This window comes from Mauremys reevesii, linkage group 3 (genome assembly GCF_016161935.1).
Source record: "Mauremys reevesii isolate NIE-2019 linkage group 3, ASM1616193v1, whole genome shotgun sequence".
Lineage (NCBI taxonomy): Eukaryota > Metazoa > Chordata > Testudines > Geoemydidae > Mauremys > Mauremys reevesii.
Genome location: NC_052625.1, coordinates 89050503 through 89071721, shown reverse-complemented (window position 1 = coordinate 89071721; position 21219 = coordinate 89050503). Strand labels below are relative to the sequence as shown.

The 21219-nt window shown below is 40.5% G+C and overlaps 1 protein-coding gene across 10 annotated transcripts in view; it reads left to right on the top strand.

The window, feature by feature from the left end:
* QKI (QKI, KH domain containing RNA binding) overlaps positions 1-21219 on the top strand; it is a 332499-nt gene that overhangs the window by 126798 nt on the left and 184482 nt on the right. For all 10 annotated transcript variants that reach the window (XM_039531810.1, XM_039531814.1, XM_039531809.1 and 7 more), the window contains exon 3: positions 18035-18151. In XM_039531810.1, coding sequence (XP_039387744.1) covers positions 18035-18151 — 117 coding nt within the window. The remainder of the gene's footprint in view (positions 1-18034; positions 18152-21219) is intronic.

The following is a 21219-nucleotide window of genomic DNA, read 5'->3' as shown; positions in this document are numbered from 1 at the left end:
CAACAATATTGGGTCAGACCAGAGATCCATCTAGCGCAGTATTCTGTCTTCCAACAGGGGCCAGTGTGAGGTGCCCCAGAGGGAATGAAAAGAACATGTAATCATCAAGTGATCCATCCCCTGTTGCCCATTCCCAGCTTCTGGCAAACAGAGGCATCCCTGTCCATCCTGGCTAATGGTCATTGATGGACCTATCCTCCATGAATTTATCTAGTTATTTTTTTAATGGCATTTACAAATTTCCTTTTTAATAAAACAAAGTGCAAAAAAATGCAAGTTTTATTTTGGATGGAACAAAGCATTTCAACCTAAATTTTTTGTTTGTGTTTGTTTCACTGAGATAACCAGTATGGTTTTGTTTAAGGTTGATCTGAAACAATTTTTTCCCCCAAATTTGGCCGGTGAACTGTAAGATCACTTATTCACACAACGCTAATGTTAACCCCCACTGTGAAATGGTTGGAAGTTCTAATCCTGCTGATTGTGGAAAGGAAGCCTTTTACAGGCTCTCCCTCAGGTAGATTCTGAAGCTAGAATCAGACTTTGGAGTATACTTGCAAAAAGGATATTCAGTCAGCACAAATGAGAGAGCAGACTCTCATAGATGAAAGTTTCTGAGCAATAACTGTTGTTAATGACTAGTTTTCTAATGTTGGTCCAAATGCTCATTACAAGAGACCAGCCTTGAGGTTCTGAAGGCATGCATTACTGATGTCCAAGAGGGAAAGGCTGCTGTTTTCAAATCTTTTAGAGAGAAAAAGCTATTACTGTCCATGGAAACTTTAGTTTCTGGGTCAGGGTTTTGGTGAAAGATTCACAAATTGAGTTCCTTACCAACTTGTGTATAACAGTTCCCATCAGACAGGACAGTTCCTGGGCAAGCAGGATCCCCCACCAACAGTAAGTCTTGTGTTGGTTCAGATTTAATCAGTCATCTTGCATCCAATCTGCAGTGTTATTCAACAATAAAGATTAGTCTCACTCAAGAGACCATATAAACATTCAACAGTTGAGTAGGACTGATATCTCAGATTATGCCACTGTAGCAGTTCTCTGAATGGCCTCAAGTAAAAACTCTACAGTGTAGATAGGACCTATTCCTGTGTGATTCCATACATTAGCCCTCCATGCCAGTGAATAAATTACATGTCATTGAGCTGTGCCTCCTTGAAAGAACTGAACCACTTCAGGTTGTTCTTACCTGTACAGTTGGATTAGCTTTTGATACCATGGTATTTAGAACTGGGATTTAAACCTGGTTTTCTCTAAGTAATACTGTACTCTCTGCTTTCTAGTCATCTTAACAGACCTGCACTTTTCTCCTGGAAATGCTACTGAGGCTATACAGGTGAAGTTATTTGGAAATTCAGGATTAATCATTATTTAATTTAAAAACAAAAAAATCTGTCATGTTGAGAATCTTCACAAATTTTCATTTTTTATCAAAATTCCATTATATTGAACTAACTGTTCTACACTGGATTATGTGATTACTAGATTATGTAGGTTGACACTTAAAGGGAAGACATAGTACGAATGAATGGGGTGGTGGTGGGGAGAGCAAGTCACAATTTGTCTTTACATTTAAAATATTTTTATTTTTGTCTGTATTGCCAGATTGAAGGCATCTCACAAAACAGTGACAGTGTGAGTTTCCCCCCATGTGGTGCTGCCAGTATAATTCTACTTTTATAAGAGTTATCTTCTCTTGGGGTGGTGTAGTAGTTCGGTCTAATGTCTGTTAAGTCTATCTGCTGAAATTGCCAACAGGATTGATAATTTGTGTGACTGTTATTGTGTACTATGGACTCAGCTTCACTAGTGAACTGAGATCATCAGCTCACTTCATTGGTAATGGGACAATCTCTTGAGCACCAATCTTTTGAGCTCTCCACATAATACCACTACAGGAATGAAGAGGTACCAGTCAACTGAATCAGGCAGAGGAGTAGAGTCCTTTTGAAAGTTGATCCCATCTCTAATCAATTTAGAGATAATGCCATCTTTGGACGGGTGGTTCTACAATCCCTGTTCAAGTAGACTCCAAGCCTACTTCCAGTCAGAACTACTTGAGTTACCTGCTGTGGAATGGACATATGCAATCACTTGAAGAAAAAATGGTTACTTACCTTTCCATAATTGTTTGTTTGTCCATTCCACCTCCCCCTTTCACCTCTCTATCAAAGTCTTTCCAGTAGGAAGGAACTGAGGGGAGTTGGGGGCAGCATAGTGCTTTATACTGCTGTGCAGTGGCATGAGTCACAAAGAGGTGATCATGCTGCCCTGACTGGTACTGGTAAGGGAAAAATCTCTGACTGTGTATGATGCATGCGCCCACCTACAGTGGAATGGCTGTGTGCAACACACCTTGAGTAACAACAGTTACAGAAAAGTAGGTAACCATTTTTTCCTACCAATTCTTGGTGGCTTGATCCAACTGTAAGAGTAGTATGGTCCACCCCTGCCTCTTGTCAGCCTATTACTAAGAAAGCTGAAAAGTTGTACCAGATACCATCAAAGGGTTTTTCAGACTTTCATAACATCCTGCTCCTAATTCACTGGTTGTGGCTCTGGCTAGGGGCAGGCAAGATCTGGGCATCACTCCACTCCCCAGTCATAGGGGAAGATCATAGACTCATGGGGAAGGGTGGAGTCTTCTTCATTAGTCAGTATTAGGATGGCTGGTTATCCTGGTCCACTATCAATTCCACTTGTGAGAAAAGTTGCCTGAGTGCATATGGTGGCTGGCAATTAGCATTTTACTGGAGGGCCATAATGTGGCTAAGCATTCACTCAGAGCTTCCTTCAGTGCATTAGATTTAGCTGCTAGAGTAATGGCTACTGCTGTGGTTATAAGGAGATATGGTTGGCTTCTCTCTTGATATCTCAGAGGTTGGGGATTTTATTCCTGATACTCTCTGGTATGGGGGAAGTGAGGGATTTCCCTCGAATCTTGGATTTAAGGAACCTGAACAAGTACTTTTTGCTTAGAAATTTAAATTCCATACATTCACATTGGCCTCTATAATCCCTTCCCTTTTGGTCATGGATTTGTTCGCAACTCTAGATTTGAAGGACACACATTCTTCAAGTAGTATCCCTATAGATGCTCCACTCTAGGTGTGCTTGCATCCCTGCGCTGCTCATCAGAGAACTTCGGTACCAGTGTCTGCTAGGCCTGCACATGCAGTGTGTCTCCTTGTGCTGCATCATGAGGCGAGTCAGCATGTGCGGGCTAACTCCCACTCTTTCCTTTTCAACTGCCCTGGCTAGAGACAGAGCTATTAGCAGTCCATTGACAACTATTACTTTTGTAGCCTAGAGCTTAGTTTTTAGTAGTAATTGTTATAAATAATATGTTGAGGAGGTTGCATCTGAATCATCTGGCAGTTAGAGGGCATTGCTCTCAGGAGAGGAGTCTGTACGTCAGTATGTTGGAGTCTGGCCCTCAGATCGTTCCTCCCTCGTGCAGGGGAGGGTTTTACATGTGGTAACAGACAATACTTATGCAATGTACTATATCAACAAGTAGGAAGGTGCTCACTCCACTTCTCTTTGTACAAAAGGAATAAGGTTATGGGATTGGTGCATCTTTCACAGTGTTTGTCTGGTGGCTCAGCCCTTGATGAGAGAGAGCAACGTGATTACAGACTGTCTCAGCAGGCACTCTTCCCAGATGGCAGAGTGGTCCCTAAAGGATCAGCCGGTTTCACACATGTTCTCCAGATGGGATTGGCCATACGTGGATCCAGCACTGTCACCTCTTCTGTTCCATAGCTGGCACAATGTCTGACAGATGCTTTTCTCCTGCTTTTCCTCCTTTTCATTGACCCAGAAAGTGGTAAGGAAAATATGCAGGGATGGGATGAGGATAATTTTCATCACTTAAGCATGGCCTTGCCGCTAATGATATATTGATTTCTTCTGGCTGTCCAGCAGAATCCTCACATACCTTCCTCTGTCACCAGATCCTCTGAGCAAGAAGTGAGGATTCTTCATCTGGACCTGCAGTCCTTTCATCTGATGGCTTGGGATCTTGGTCTTTGACTCTGCCTAAACTTCAGCAGCCCTCTTTGTTAACTGTTCAAGATGTGGTACTTAATGCTAGAAAGCAGTCTACTAGACAGTGTTATAAGTCAAAATGGACCAAATTTGTAACTTGTATGACTGGGAAGGACAGTTTTCCTGCTTCAGTATCCATACTCTGTTTTAGAATACCTGATGGTTTTTTAAAGTGTGAAGGGCTGATTCATTGTGAAAGGTTCATTTGACAGCCATTTCTGCCTATTTTACCTCAGTTGATGGTAGACCTGTGTGCATAGTATTGCTAAGAAGTTTTTGAAGGGTTTATCTATTGTGTATTTTCCTTTGAGAGATCCTGTCTCTCCTTGGGATCTGTTTGGTTCTGGCCATGCTGATGAAGTCACTGTAGTAGAAAGAGAGCCGTAGGCCTCTTACCAGGCCTCATGTTTCAGGTTCTCTCTAATACAGTCACATTTTCAGCCCATGGCTGAGTATTACATTGTTTATCTATTAAAACAGCTTTATTGTTGCCATAACCTCTGGCAGAAGGGTAAGTGAGTTAAAAGATCTTACGGCTGATCCACCTTTTACAACTTTCTATATAATTTTTTTTTGTTTTTTTACCTGATCCCAGCTTTTGCCAAAGGTAGTCTCTGATTTTCATATTCATGTCAGTTAATTGGCCAGTTTTTTCCCCTAACCCACATTCTGATGAGGGGAAATACATACTTTGGATGCAAGAAGGCCCTTTGGATTATTTGGATAGGACTAAAACTTTTTCAAAAAGCATTAAGATTGTGTCTTATGCTAAAAATCGCATGGGATATAAGTTTTCTTCCCAGACTATTTCTACATGGATTAAGCAATGTATTGTTGAATGTTGTTCCTTGGCACTTACTCCTGTACCTGATACAATGCAACCACATTCTGCTAGAGTTATAGCAACTATCTCTTTACTTGCTTTAGACAGGTCCTTGTTGTTTAAATGGCAACCTAGAGTTCTGTTCACACTTCAACTAAGCATTATGTCCTGGACTTGGCATCTAGGGCCAATGTTGGATTTGGTAGAGCAGTGCTCTCTAGTTAGTTAGGACTCTGCCTCCCGGTTAATTTGAGCACTCCTTGTCAGTCTGTCCTGTAAGTGGAAATATGTAGAGCCAGTGCAAGATTCAAGATTTAATCTAGAATTCCCCTCTATTGGCTGCAACACTTTTTGAGTTAGGAAATTTCATCTATTGTGTTTAGGAATTCCAAGAATGTTTTAGTAGCGGCAACATAAGAACTCCATTTATATGTCACTCAGATTGACATCCCCAGTGGTCATGCAGCTCCTTTTCTTACACATGATAGGTGCATAAGGAGGCAGTCATCCTGGTCCTTAGTGTGATTTGGTGGTCTGTAACAGACACCAGCTAGTACTCCATCTTATGCTTTATTTGTTAGGTCATTGATCATAAGCATTCAAGATAACTTTCTTCTGAGTTCATAGAATCATAGAATCTCAGGGTTGGAAGGGACCTCAGGAGGTCATCTAGTCCAACCCCCTGCTCAAAGCAGGACCAAACCCAACTAAATCATCCCAGCCAGGGCTTTGTCAAGCCTGACCTTAAAAACCTCTAAGGAAGGAGATTCCACCACCTCCCTAGGTAACCCATTCCAGTTCTTCACCACCCTACTAGTGAAAAAGTTTTTCCTAATATCCAACCTAAACCTCCCCCACTGCAACTTGAGACCATTACTCCTTGTTCTGTCATCTTCTACCACTGAGAACAGTCTAGATCCATCCTCTTTGGAACCCCCTTTCAGGTAGTTGAAAGCAGCTATCAAATCCCCCCTCATTCTTCTCTTCTGCAGGCTAAACAATCCCAGTTCCCTCAGCCTCTCCTCATAAGTCATGTGTTCCAGCCCCCTAATCATTTTTGTTGCCCTCCGCTGGACTCTTTCCAATTTATCCACATCCTTCTTGTAGTGTGGGGCCCAAAACTGGACACAGTACTCCAAATGAGGCCTCACCAGTGCTGAGTGGAGTTGTCAGTGACTCCCTCTCCGCTAGGTTATAGCCATTGATTTTAACATTCCAGTCATGTGTCTCATGATTTTTAAATCAAGATTGGATTTTTTCCTACAAGATATGCTCTAGAAATTATTTTGTGAAAGTTTCATGGCCTGTGTTATACAGGAGGTTAGAGTAGTACCAAGTCGATGGACTTTATGCTCCAGGTTTCAGTAATACCAAGTAGATGAACTTTATGCTCATAAATGAGCAATTCCTCTTCCTCTTGTTTGTTACACCAATACTAGGAGCCTGAGTACAGATGTGATTGTTCTTTGGTACTCAGGACTGAGAGTCACCTTGTTGCCCTTGTCTCCAGCATGAGGGATTTTGCCTGGGCGTGGCTGAGTGTCAACTCCCTAATACCACCAGCCTTTCAAGCACTTTCTGAGCTGTGCCAGCCCTGTCTACGCTTTGCAGGTTAACAGTAGGTGCACCCCAAGTCCCTTTGAAATATTCCCTTGGTTGCGCTCAGAAATTACAGCTCCTCTGTCCCCCCCCCAGGTGCAGTGTACCCCAGTTTAATAGTTTTACCTTAAACCACTGCTCATGTATACCACACAGCACTTGTAGTAATACAAAAACGATTTAATTAAGAAAAAATAGTTTAGAAACAAGAGTGGTGGAAACAAATGGTTACAACACAAAAAAAATCATAAAACGTGAACCTGCATCTACACTTATTAATGGTTACCTTTATTAGATAGGAAAGTAGGTTTTCCCCTCATAGGTCAGTCTGTTGCAAAGCTAACTTATTTCACAAGAAACCCCTGCTCCACAAGGGGTTTCCTCAGTGAATGGATCCAGAAGGACATCTTCCTTCTCTGTGAAAATCTTAGTATTGTGCAAAGCTAAACAATTGAGCCTTGCATTGCATCACTGGCTAAACAAGGCATGGTGACAACTCCTTCATGCCTGAATGAGCCATCACTGAGACACATTATCCTCTGCTAACTAATTTCTATTCCAAGTCCATAAAGCATACTTTCAGTATAAATACATTATTCCTTCAGTATTTCCCATACATACATCACAAAGATAATGAATTTTGACAAGTTATGAGCTTGATGTAGATATCTTGCATGTTACTCTTTATCCTGTAAGACGTGTTTGGTGTAGTAGGTTTGTCAGATCTGAGGTGAAGGTTGTTTGCAAAGAATGGGACCCTTTGCTGTTGGCCTCTGTGTTATAATAGGCAGTTAAAGAATTTCTTCTTTTCATGTTGTTTGGTTCCATGACTAATTCTGTTTTCAACATCTTGATTTTGTGCTAAATGAATTCTCATGTCTTCCTTTTTTATCTTCCCAATTTGTTACTAGTTTAACATCCTCCTGATTGTTCTAGCCAGCCTGTTCCTGATTTAGATTGGTTTCCCTTCTACTGAGGTGGAGGCCATCCAAATTGTGCAGCCCCCCTGACCCTATGGGAGGTGGACCAATAGTCCACAAAACTAAAACTTTCTACCCTGCACCACTTACCTAGCCAGCAGTTCACTTCCAGAATCTTCTGTCTTACTTCTTGTCCCATGAGCAAAGGATCTCTGAGAAGATTGCATAGATATTCTTTTTCAGTGTACCTCCAGGTTCACTGAACTCATTTATTTGTAAGATCTGGCAACACAGTGTCATTAGTACGGATATAAACCATCATTAGTGTATCCTTGCCCATCTACTTCAGAACATCTCATATCTTGGCTCTAGGAAGGCAGCACACTGTCCCGTATGTCCATCAGTTCTTTGTAGAATGCTCATTCGATTCTTCTGAGTATTGAATCCTTCAGCAGGGTTTGTCTATGTTTCTTGGACAACTGAAGAACTCTTTATTGGTTAACTTTATTTTCTTACAGCTTGGGCCTAGCTGTCCTGTATATCTCTGTTTGCTTGGACAAGCTGGATCTTGAGTGGTATCTTCACAGTTTACATGTTGAGGACCTGTGATTGATTTTGGAACGTATGACTGTGTGGAATTCATCCTGGTCCTCTTATCTGTGGTGGTCACAGCCTGTCCATCTTTGCCTGTCTCCAGCTATGTAGAATGCCACCATGACCTTTTGACTCTGGTGGTTGATCGATTAGAAAGGCCATAAGGGACTATTATGACCATCTGGCCTGACCTCCTGTATAACATAAGCCATGAAACTTTCACAAAATAATTCCTAGAGCATATCTTGTAGGAAAAAATCCAATCTTGATTTAAAAATTGTCAGTGATGGAAAATCCATTATGACCTTGGAAGATTGTTCCAGTGGTTAAATATTCTCACTTCTAAAAATGTATGCCTTATTTGGTTATGAAGTGCCAGGCCTCCTCTAACTTCTTCTCTCTCCAGCTCTTTGGTGCACAATTCCTTTCTTCTTTGAAGCTGGGGTACTGACATATCCTGAACCTGGCTGCGTGCAAACTCCTCAGCTTCTCTGATTCTCAGTAGTATCTCTGCTTGCCCCTTCAGTCCAAGAATCTTTTCTCTAGCACAGCCACCAACTTCTACTTCCTGTGCATGAAGTCCCTTCTGGCTTCAGGCAGGAATGATAATGGGGCATATCTGTTGCGGTTTACCACCACTATTCCATTGCTGGCCATTGTGTAATCATACACAGCTGAACCTGGAAGGAAAGACTCTCACATTTCCTCAAAAACTCCTTGTTTAGTTGCTTCTGCTCACAGCTTTGAGTTCTCAGGTTAGCCTAGCAAGTGACCATTGTAGGCTGCACTAATAGGATATGTCTAGGAAGGTAGCTGTTGGAACCCAAGAGGATTACATCCCCCTCAGAGGGAAGGATAGGAAGATAGCACCCAACAACTATTTATACCAAGTCTTCTTGCTTAGCTTGGCTCAATTCACCACTCACCACCAGAGAGCAATTAGCCACTCAGACTTCAAACAGGGCTGATCAAAACTCCCAGAGTCAAAGCCGCACGGTTTTTACCAAGGCACCAACAAACAAACCTGCTTTAGTTGCTTACTCAAGGGCCCATGGTCTAGCTGTGCAGCCTGTATACAGGTAACAAACAGGTACACAACTCACTGATGGACCGAATGCACAAAAGAATAAATGGCATTGTCAGAATTTATTTCTAAAACTGGGGGTCTGCTTCTTTCCTGTTTGTTTTTATTTAATTTTGAACTCTCTATCCATGGGTTTTAAGGCTAGGGATAGTCTATGAAGGAAATTAACCTGAAGGAAATAGAAATTAGGAGTCAGGTTTTTTTTTTCTTTTCTTGTGGGAAGCAATTGTTTGTCAGCAAAAGTTTTCAGCGTGACCTTGGTAATAGATTGGGAAGTCGTGCAATTGTCAGGACAGAATATTGCAGTATGTAGTAGAAAGTTGTCTCTCATACTCTGTTGTACTGTACTTGGCTTTTAGGGTAAGCTGCTTTGTGAGCTATTTTTAAGTAGTGTTTAAGATTTTAAAAGCTACTAAAAATGTTTGGAAGCAGTCAGCTTAATAGAAGTATTGGTTTACTGTATTATCTGAACATGTATGGTCTTAGATGGTTATATATCAGGTAGCATAAAAGGGAAAGAAAGTGTTAACTGCTTAACAAGGGAAACTCCGCCTTATCTAGTCTCTTTACCCAGTAAATCAGTTGTTATACTTCAGTCAAAGCAGCCAAATTTTATTCTCTCTAAGTTTCATTCTTGATGTAAGTCCCTTTTATGGGGTGGTCAGTCCTTATATTCCACTGATTTGTGTGCACTGTTAACATCTGTGTACATAAGGGTGAAGTTAGAGTTCTGTGTGTGTACTGCACTGAGTTTCAACTCCATCACTACCTATCTTGCATGTAGGTGTGGTTTGAGACAGAGTCTGGGTGACATGGGAGTTGAAACAGTCTTCTGATAGGTGGGCTGCTTGTTGCCAGCTCAGATCCATGCATTGTGGTGAAGGCTCTGTCTGTATTAAAATGTGCTGACAGTCAATGACTGAATATATGACAATGTGGTCTTGCCTCTTTCCTTTGGATACTCTTGATGCTGCAATATTTTTGTCTGTGTAATATTAATATATTGCATACACATTTGTTTTACTAGATGTTGACTCGTTATACTGTTATATATAAACTGGATTGTCACAATTAAATTAATCTGTTAATATTTAAAAAAAAAATCCTTTAATTGGGTTTTTATATTAACATCATCCACTCATTTGCATTGTCTTAGATTTTTTTCTGAATGGCAAATAACCTTTGTGTCATGAAGAATTATAATTTCATGAGACATTATTACTAACTCTCACCCCAATAAAGCTGGGATGCTGCCTGGCTCACGCTCTCTTGCTCTCTCTCTTTTTTTTCTCCCCCGCCCCCAGGAACAATCTTTTCTTTCACTGAAATAACAAAACAAAAAATCCTTCATTAAAATTAAAGATTCAGAAAATGAAGAAATGGTAGGTACCGGCGAAACAAGCTTTAGTAAACTGAATATACAAGACAAAAATGGCATTGAACTATTTTCTTGAATTTAGTACCTTCCCCTGCTGCCTAATGCTTGTTCATGGTTGGCGAAAGAGAACTTTTTTTCCTGGTTTCTCTACAGCCAGTCACTTTATCAAATTAGAATGAATGATTCTAAATTTAGAAAATGTTCTTTTTACTCCTATAGTAGAGGCTACTACACAGAAAAGCTGGCTTATCACTTCTATGAACATTTATCTGCCTGGTCAACAATTTAAACCAATTCAATATCTCGACTTTACTGATGGCTTAGCAGTTAACATGTATTTTAACAGTTCTCATTCAGCTCTCAGATATTGTTAGGCAGGGCATGATTCTGGTATTTATTAACAGATGTCCTTGTCAGAGTGGCATCCACCTCATTTGTACTTACACATCTACTATAACAGGTGGAAAATGTGAGCAAGAAAAAGACGGAGTAAGTGCCAGCTGCATCCATTTTTATTACTGTCTGATTTAACTTTATCCTTCAATATGTGCCTTTAAATTCCTTCCAGATTTAAACAGCATTAGTAGTAATACAGCTATCTGCTTGCAGTTTATCCAATGCAATACCAATAGAATTCTGTATATCATCTAAAATTATCTTTAGAAATTTGTTTACTATTTTGACTGTGATGGTGCCTGTAGCAGGGTGGTCCCCTGCTCTTGCCTTGAAGGGCTTAAAACAGCCCAGGAGGAAGGCTGTGGCTGAGGCAAGAAGCCTGGGCTGATTGGGGGAAGTAGGCTCAGCTGTGGCCATGCCCCAATCAGGCCCAGCTTCCCAGCAGCTAGAGGGAGACTGTTTGGGCTTCTGGCTCCCAGCCTCTTATAGGGGCCAGCTGGGCCTGATTTGGGGCATGGCCACAGCTGAGCCTACTTTCCCCAATCAGCCCAGGCTTCTTGCCTCAGCCACAGCCTTCCTCCTGGGCTGTTTTAAGCCCTTCAGGGCAAGAGCAGGGGACCACCCTGCTACAGTGCCATTCATTTGTCAATATTTTCTTCATAAACTGTCATCGGGGCAGTCCAATTCTTAACTGTTCGAAACAATCTTTTGCCAAATTCCGCTATAATCTTGGACGGAATGAGTTTTGCCTCACCTGTTCTCCTAAGGGGAGCTGATACGCATCTGTGAGTGAAAATGGATTTTTTGAGGACTTCCATGGAAATCTGAATTGAAAGACCCATCTTGAGTTAATTTTAAGAAATTTGTGTTGGTGAATTTTGCCTTTTTCTAGATCTTCCTAGCTAACAGATGGTTAGTTACCACTCTGCAAAGCTAAAATATAGTTAAGCCATTGGAAATGTAATAGGGTACATTGAAGAAACTGTTTTGTAATTAAGCAAAGTGTGATTAGTGATTGTTTCTAAATGTTGTCTTCATAATGGCTGCTCTAGTCCATCAGTTAGAGTCTGAAACCATAGGCTCTCTGTTAAGATGGCTGCTATTTCCATAAAGACTTCTCATATGGATGTAAGTAGAGGTCTGCTTGGGCTTAATTTTAAAGCCTGGGTTAGTGTTGCTGCCTCCTGCTTGCAGAGTTGACTCAGCAGTGAAGTGCCCTGCTGCCACCAGACCTGGATGTTGCGGAGTGAGGGGTGGGCGCTGCTGTGATTCCTCAGCTCAGCACAGTAAAGTGGAGGTGTCCAGCAGGAGCAGGGCATGCAGCTGCTCCTCTGCCAACCCATGGGCAGGAGAAGGAGAACCCACCTAAGCTCAAGAGTGTCCAGTTATTTTCCCGTCCAACCTGACCCTACCCGCACCTGGCACGTGTAGTTGAGTGCCATCAGATTCCAGGGCTCTAGAAGTAAGGTCTCTCCTGGTGAAGTTGGCTATCATCTGGCTGCTCTGAGGGAAGATGGCTGCTTCCTATACTCTATGGTAGACAATTGAACTGAAAAGTGAGAAGTTCCAGATTTGCCACCCCAAATGTTAAAAATCATGACTCAGGCCACACAAGGGCTAGAAACTTCTTTTTTTTAAATCTGAAAACTGAGATTGAGTGGAAACTAGGTCAGAATACAAAGGATGAATATAAACAAATAACCTTAGTATGTAGGGACAGAATTAGAAAGTCCAAGGCACAAAAGAGATTAAATTAGCTAGAGACATAAAGGGTAACAAGAAAACATTCTATAAATACATTAAAAGCAAGTGGAAGACCAAGGAGAGGGTAAGCCCGTTACTCAATGAGGAGGGGGAAACTAGCACTTCTGCCATTTCTACATTTTCTGTTCTAAGTGTTTTTGGTTTTCACCAAAAATGTTGTGGCAATTGGATATCTTAATGAATGCCAGTGAAAATGAGTTAGTATCGGAGACTAAAATAGGAAAAGAACAATTTAAAAATTAACAAGAAAGTTAGATGTCTTAAAGTCATCAGGGCCTGATGAAATACATCCTAGAATACTGTAAAAAGTGGAATAAGGACAGCCCTGGGGAATTAGACGAGTCATCTTAACTTCAATACCTGGAAAGATAATAGAGCAAATAATTAAGCAATCAATTTCCAGACACCTAGAAGATAAGATAAGTAACAGTCAACATGGGTTTGTCGAGAACAAATCATGTCAAACCAACCTAATATCCTTCTCTGACAGGAAAACAAGCTTTGTGGATGGGGTGGAGGGGTGGGGAAAATGTGACGCATCTCAACTTTAGTAAGGCTTTTGATGCTGTCTCACGTGACGTTTCATTAACAAACTAGAGATATACAGCCTAGCTGAAACTACTATAAGGTGGATGCACAACTGGTTAGAAAACCATTCCACAGTAGTCATCAGTGATTCACAGTCAAGCTGGAAGGTCATATCAAGTGGGATCCTGCAGGGATCAGTTCTCATCTGGGTCTGTTGAATATCTTCATCAATGATTTAGATAATGGCATAGAGAATACAATTCTAAAGTTCGAGGATATCAAGCTGGGAGGGGTTGCAAGTAGGGTAACCAGATGTCCTGATTTTATAGGGACAGTCCCGATTTATGGGTCTTTTTCTTATATAGGCTCCTATTACCCCCCACTCCCCCACCCCGTCCTGATTTTTCACACTTGCTGTCTTGTCAGTCTAGTTGCAAGTGCTTTGGGGGATAGGATTAAAATTCAAAATGATCTGGACAAACTGGAGAAATGGTCTGAAGTAAACAGGATGAAATTCAATAAGGATAATTGTCGAGTATTCCACTTAGGAAGGAACAGTAGGTTGCACATATACAAAATGGGAAATGACTGCCTAGGAAGGAGTACTGCAGAACAGGATCTGGGGGTCATAGTGGATCACAAGCTAACTGAGTGAACAGTGTGACACTGTTGCAAAAATGTAAACATAATTCTGGGAGGTATTAGCAGAAGTGTTGTAAATAAGATACAAGAAGTAATTCTTCCGTTCTATTCTGTGTTGATTAGGCCTCAGCTGCAGTATTGTGTCCAGTTCAGGAAAGATGTGGACAAATTGGAGAAAGTCCAGAGAAGAGCAACAGAAATGGTTAAAGGTCTAGAAAACATGACCTGTGAGGGAAGATTGAAAAAACTGGGTTAGTTTAGTCTGGAGAAGAGAAGACTTGAGGGGAGACAAGTTTTCAAGTACATAAAAGGTTGTTACAAAGAGAAGGGAGAAAAATAGTTCTCCTTAACTTATGAGGCTAGGACACGAAGCAGTGGGCTTAAATTGCAGTGGGGTGGTTTAGGTTGGACATTAGGAAAAACTTCCTGTCAGGGTATTTTAGCACTGGAATAAATTGCCATGGGATTTTGTGAAATCTGTCATTGGAGATTTTTAAGAGCTGGGATGGTCTAGATCAGGGGTCGGCAACCTTTCAGAAGTGGTGTGCCAAGTCTTCATTTATTCACTCTAATTTAAGGTTTCGTGTGCCAGTAATACATTTTAACGTTTTAGAAGGTCTCTCTCTCTATAAGTCTATAAACTGTTGTATGTAAAGTAAACAAGTTTTTAAAAATGTTTAAGAAGCTTCATTTAAAATTAAATTAAAATGCAGATCTTATCAGTTTAGTGCAGTGGTTCTTAACCTGGGGTGCACGAACCCCCTGGGGCAGGGCCGGTGCAAGGATATCTTGCACCCTAGACGAAACTTCCATCTTGAGCCCCCTCCCCCCCATGTACATTGGTTCATTGAGGGGCAAATCCCAACGAGCCTTTATAGACCCCAGGGGCCAGCTGTGCCCAGGGGCTGCTCCCCAGACCAGGTTCCCCCCTCAACTCCCCTGGGCAGACTCAGATCTCCCTTTGTGGGAAGAGCATGACAGGATTCAGAAGTGTGCTGAGTCGTAGGGGCAGACTAAGGAGTGTCTATCCTGAGTTTCTGATGGGAGCCCTGTAACCCCACACTGGACTCAGTTAAATGGCTATGTGACAGACAGGATAAGAGAGAGGTAGGGTGGGCATATAGAGCCCCTGCCCAATGTGGAGTTAAGAAAGTAGAAGCTTGGTGTTTGAATCCATCCCTGACTGTCTTCATTCACCTGTGTGTCCTGATCAATGATAAATAACTTTCAGCATGCTGTTTATGAATTTAAATATTTTTGTGTGTGGATTTGCAGGTGACTGCAGAACCAGTGCACAGCTAAGATCTTTTTAAATCAGAAGATGTTAAAAACTAGACTTCAGCAATATTCATCAGATCTGTGTAAACTTTAACGCACTTGTATGTCTTGATATTTGTTAAAAGTAGCTGTGATTTGTACCTTGTGATAGTTGAACATCTGTTAAACCTCTTTGCAGCACATAAGAGTTTCATTGCTTGTATTTCCATTTTTCTATTCGTATTTCTGTTCCCACTGCTGTTCCTCTGCATGAAACACAGAGAGGGATTTCACTGCTGAATGTTAGTTTTCCACTTATTTAACATACCTGAATGATTTACAAGTAAAAAGATCACTTACCAGTGATATTGAAGGGCTGTCAGAATAATGTATAAAATTAGGATATGTAGTTCAGGTTTATACTTTAGATTGGGCCAGCTGGTAGCTTCTCTTCCTATGTGTTTAAAAATATCCTTTAATGTGTTCCCAAATGCCCAGGATACAATGAAGAAAAAAGCATTGCAGTGAAATTAAAAAAACTAATACCTGGCAAAAGATTGAGCCTGTTAAAGGAACAGGTTTTACTGTATATTCGTTTAGTAATCAAATCTATCTGAACTCCTTTCACATGCTTTATAGAAGGAGGAAAATGATCAAAAGCACCAGTACCAGATAAAAAATTATTTTAAGATTAAATAAAATTTGTAAAGCTTACAAGTTGTAAACACTAAATGAATTCCTGATAATGTGCATTAGAAATCTGCTGTATTCAACAGTATACAAAACAGTATGTGGTAACATTTTCCCCATAGTAAAGTCACTCTAAAACAGCTTGACATTAAGGCAAGACAGTGTTTGTTTTTGTATTAAATAGAGTAATTATGGTCAGTGTCTTAACCAGTGGAAAATAAAACAAAAAATGAATTAATGTTTGTGCCTCCCACATGCTGTGAAATTAATATAATGTTCATTTACACCTGTAGGTATTCTATCAACTCAGTGTTATTTCCCCTTGTTACAAATATTTTAATGCATGCTACTTTGCAGTTACAGAATCTTGTTAATCAGATGATCTGAAAGCACTTTATTAATATTAATTAAGCATCTCAACATTTCTGTTAGGTAGGTAAATAGTCTATTCATTCTAGAGAGAGCCAGTGGCAGGACTGATTAGATTGTTTGGGTTCCCATACTATGCATTTCTTTATCTTGATGTTTAAATTGCTTTTAAATTTAACATTTTCCGTATATACTAGTTCATTAGTCTGTTTGTTTATAAGCCGACCCCCCAAGATGGTTAGGTAAAAATAGCAAAAATTGTATGATCCTTTCATAAGCCGACCCTATATTTCAGGGATTGGTAAACTTTGGCTCCTGACCGTTAGGGTAAGTCGCTGGTGGTTCGGGACGTTTTGTTTATCTGGAGTGTCTGCAGGAATGGAGCCCTTCAGCTCCCTGTGGCTGCGGTTCGCCGTTCCCAGCCAGTGGCAGCTATGGGAAATGGCGCTCCCATTGGCTGGGAACGGCGAACTGAGGCCACAGGGAACTGAGGGGATCCAGGTAAACAAAATGACAATGTATTAAATATTCTATTCAATGATTCCATAGAGTTTAAAATCATCAAATTTTGGTGTAGACCCATTTATAAGCCGAATCCCACTCTTTAATGTGTCACTTTTATACCAAAAATATTTGGCTTATGAATGAGTATATATGGTACTCTGAATTTCCTTTGTTTTATAGCTTGTTTTAGAGATAATTTCAGCATTCCTGTAATGTTTATTACCCTAAAATACTGCTTTGTGTTCTCAACCTAGCTCCCTCTTACTTTATTTTTGGTCTGGGAAATAAACACTTTTAAATATGTTCATACATATTCCCAACCTTGTTCATATATATTATATGGATATAAATTCCACAATGTATTGAATATGTAGTTAATTGGAATTTCAGTGTTAAGAGTGGAACTAATTTTTAAGAAACCACAGTGTGGCTATATCAGGAATAGATCAGTGTTGAGTACAATTAATCTAATAAACAGTAATATAAAGAATATCATCCCTTGTTGATGGCAGTCAGTTTCTTAGGCCTGGTCTACACTGGGGGGGTCGAACTAAGGTACGCGACTTCAGCTATGCGAATAGTATAGCTGAAGTCGAACTACCTTAGTTCAAACTGCCTACCTGTCCAGACGCCGCAGGATCGAAGTCCGCGGCTCCCCCGTCAGTGGTGGAGTTCCGGAGTCGACCGGAGCGCGTTCGGAGTTCGAACTATCGCGTCTAATCACTCCAAGAAGTCGAACTCTACGCGTCGACCCGGCGGGGAAGTATAGACCTACCCTTAGTGAACACTTAACACAAACACTAAACGGAGTAAAAACTGTGATGTGTAAAATCTTCCTCCTTTATGACTGAAACTTCCAGCACACCAAAAATTCTGTTAGCCATTTTCTGTGTAAAGCTAGTGTTGGACCAATAGAAGAGAAATCTCTCTGTTTCTTAGTTCCTGGTCATGCAAAAGAGGATAAGCCCAGCATTCTGCTGAAACTTTTCTCTATTTAAAAACTGAAGTTTACTCATTTTTTTTGCAACTGTATATATTGTCAGCATTTTATGTTGCTTAAATTATTTTTGTTTTTATTCTCTCAGATGTTTTTGTGGTCAGTAAATGTGTAAGAATTTTGGAAAGGGGTGTTTCAGGAAGGGATTACTGTAGATTTTAATTTGGTAAATTGAGAAATGACTTTGGATGTAATAGTGAAATTACTTTGTAGCGTGAAGATCACACAAACATCTGATCTACTTAGTCCACAAATGTTAGCCTTCTTGTCTTTAGTTACATCAAGGATTTAGTGTAGGCTCTTATGCAACATATGATGACATCGTAGAGCTGTAAATACATCTTGATAGATTTTTGAATAATTTTGTGATCGCTGTATTTAAAGAGAAGTAAAGATTTTTTCCCCCCCCTCCTCTCCTTTATTCCAGTTCAATTTTGTGGGAAGAATCCTTGGTCCCAGAGGACTAACAGCTAAACAGCTTGAGGCAGAAACAGGATGCAAGATAATGGTCCGAGGAAAGGGCTCAATGAGGGACAAAAAGAAGGTAGGTTTTTGAAAAGCAGCAGTTTTCAGCATATGGATTTTACGTACAGTATATAAGGCATACATTTTCCTAATGCACAATAACTGTGAAGACCTTAAAAACTATTTCTCCTACTTAACATTTTTTGCCATAAACTGTTACAATATATTTAATGTTCTTCTTTGAGTAGCATCCCTATGAGTGCTCCACTTCATCTGGAGAAACACCTGCAAAAGTAAGAGATTTAACCATTGGTCTATCCAGCAAAAGTTCTCCCCATTTCTCTCTCCCCTCTCTACTGGTTTGGATTACCTGTTGAATTTCAAAAAGTTGGGTCTTTCTGTGAGTGCCGTCACAGTTTATTTGATTGCGGTTACAGCTTTTCATTCCCCCAGAGAGGGATTCTCAGTGTTTGCCCACCCCACAACAGATAGATACATTCATCAAGGGATTGATTAACCCTTTTTCTGTAGCTTAAGAGAGCCCACACTTGTATGGGTATTGAACTTGTTCCTTAATTGCCTAATGAAACCCACCTTTGAACCATTGGCTAAATGTGCATTGCTACACCTGTCTTTGAAGGCAGCTTTCTTGGTAGCTATCACTTCTTCCTGGAGAGTTGGAGAATTAGGAGCGCTAAGTGGCAGATCCTCCCTTGGCAGTTTTCTTCAAGGAAAAAGTATCTTTACGGCCACATCTGCCTAAAGTGTCTTTGGAGTTCCACATTAACCAGGTTAGCCACGTTCCATTTTTTTTCCTGAAGCCAGGGAGGAAGTTGCCTTCCATAGCTTGGGCATTAGAAGGGCATTAGTTTGGTTCTGTCCACATAGAATGCTATCTAGAAAGTCTCCTAAACTTTTGTCTTGTTTGTGGACAGATCCAAGAGACCCCCAGTTTCCACGCAGACTTTCAAAGTATGTATTCAGATGTATTCTTTCTTGTTATTAGACTGGTCACATTCAGCCCCCTTCTAAAATAGGTCACATTCAGCCCCCTCCTTATTACAAGATCCCAATCCAAGTTGAAAAATGTATCCGTTGCAGAAATTTGCAAGGCTGTAACTTGGGCATGAATTCATGCTTTTCCCAAACACTATTCCCTTGTATGTGCTTCCACATCAGATGCTGCTATTGGCAAGGCAGTCCTGTTGGTATTAAATTCGGCTCCAAAGGTCACTTCCTCCTGCCATGAGTACTGTTTTGGGAGTCACCTGAAGTGGAGCACCCACTTCAGGACACTACTCGAAGAAGGAGAGGCTACCTACTTTGTACAGTAACTGGAGTTCTTTGAGACCTGTTTCTCTGTGGGTGCTTCACTACTTCCCCTTCAAGTCTCATCTTGAGACACTTTGCAGAGAAGGAACTCGGAGCAGTTCTTATCCTCGATATAGGGCGTGAGGAGGTCTGGAGCTCGTGCATGGGCCAAATGGGCACTGCAACTGAAAATCTCAGATGAAATGCACTTAGGGTATATGTGCACCTGAAATGGAGTACCCATAGGGGCTCACATCTCGAAGAAGTCCAGTTACTGTGGAAGGTAAGTAACCTCTCCTTTTTGCAGAATTGGACCAATACTTCAAAGCACAGTATAATCTTTTAATAAATTCTTAAATTTGTGTGCACTGTAATTGCACAATTCAGTTTTCAGTTAACCAATTAAAATAATATTCTCCACTAACTAATCAATTTCTATTAGTAATTTATGATGTACAGCAAAGTTAAACATGAAAACAGAGCCCAAAAATGTGTTCAACTGTATCTAGGGAAGGGCCATACATCAGAGAAGTATTTTTAATTAAAAAAAAAATCCGTTTCCATAATTGTCTAAAAACTTCATGGTCCACTGAAGGTATTTCAGAACTTAGAAATATCTGATTTCGCAAGTACCATAGATAGTATGTGTTGGAAAAAGAGCATGGGTATTTGTGGTGATGTATGCTGAATATTTTGATTGAATCAAGACACACAGAAAGTGTTTCTTCACATATACCAGTTCTGGACTAAGGGGGAGATGACACCTAAACTTCCTGCCACAGAGCACTAGGCCTCACTCCTCCTCCAGCCATAAGAACTCAGAAGGGAGAACCTTCTGGCAGGAGTTGTCCTGTGGGTAGATGCTCATGATGGCAGGAGCAGTTATAAAAGCAGTATCTGCAGGCACCCTCAGATGCTGATATCATCAAACTATGCTTGGTACAATGTTTACTCTGGTCACTTTTTCCTCTCTGCTACTTGGCAAGCAGTTTGCCTTAACCCTCTTCTTCCACCCTCCCCTCTGTCTCTTTATTTCAGTCTTAGTACTCCATGATCCCCTGTTCTTTCCTATAAAATATCCCTGAATGTTCCGTCTTCTTTGGTTTTCCTTTCATCTAATACCTTCCCTCCTCGCCCACTCTGCCCTATAATACATTTAATATGTGTGTGTGTAAACAGAATTACAAGCCTAAGTAAAATAACTAAAAGCCACCCAATAATTATTTTAAACCTCCTGAAACTAACCACATTTTCAGACCATCACTACATTCACTTGCTTTTGTTATAACATCCCTTTCTCTCACCCCATAACTGCCTTGTTTAGTTTGATGGATAGCTCTTGGGCAGGGACAATGACTTACCTTGCCTTGTTTTTCTTGGGGTCTCTAACTGGTGCTTGAATAAAATACGAATTTTTTTTAAAGTAGTTTAAACTTACATCCTGAATTCCTCCTGCATACTCGTTAGCATGGACATTCCACATATAAACCAGTCCTTAACTAAATTTTCATTTTTTTTTAGATTAAGGCATTGCTTGTATGGAGTTTTAAAATATAACTTGCCAAATGTAACACTGTAGTTTTGACAGTTGTTTGTAAAGGCTTTTGAAATAATGGTTTTCCTCTAGATGGGGGTGGAATGAGAACTATTAAACAAATGAGTAGCTTCAGAATGCTTCGGATGACACATAATGTGTGGGTGTTGAAGCAAAGAATGTGTGTTAAAACAAATCATATGGTTGACCATATGCAAACAATCTTGGGTGACTCCATAATGTTATTAATCTTTTGAAGTACACTACTATAAACTTTGACATATTTTAAAAAAAAATGTATA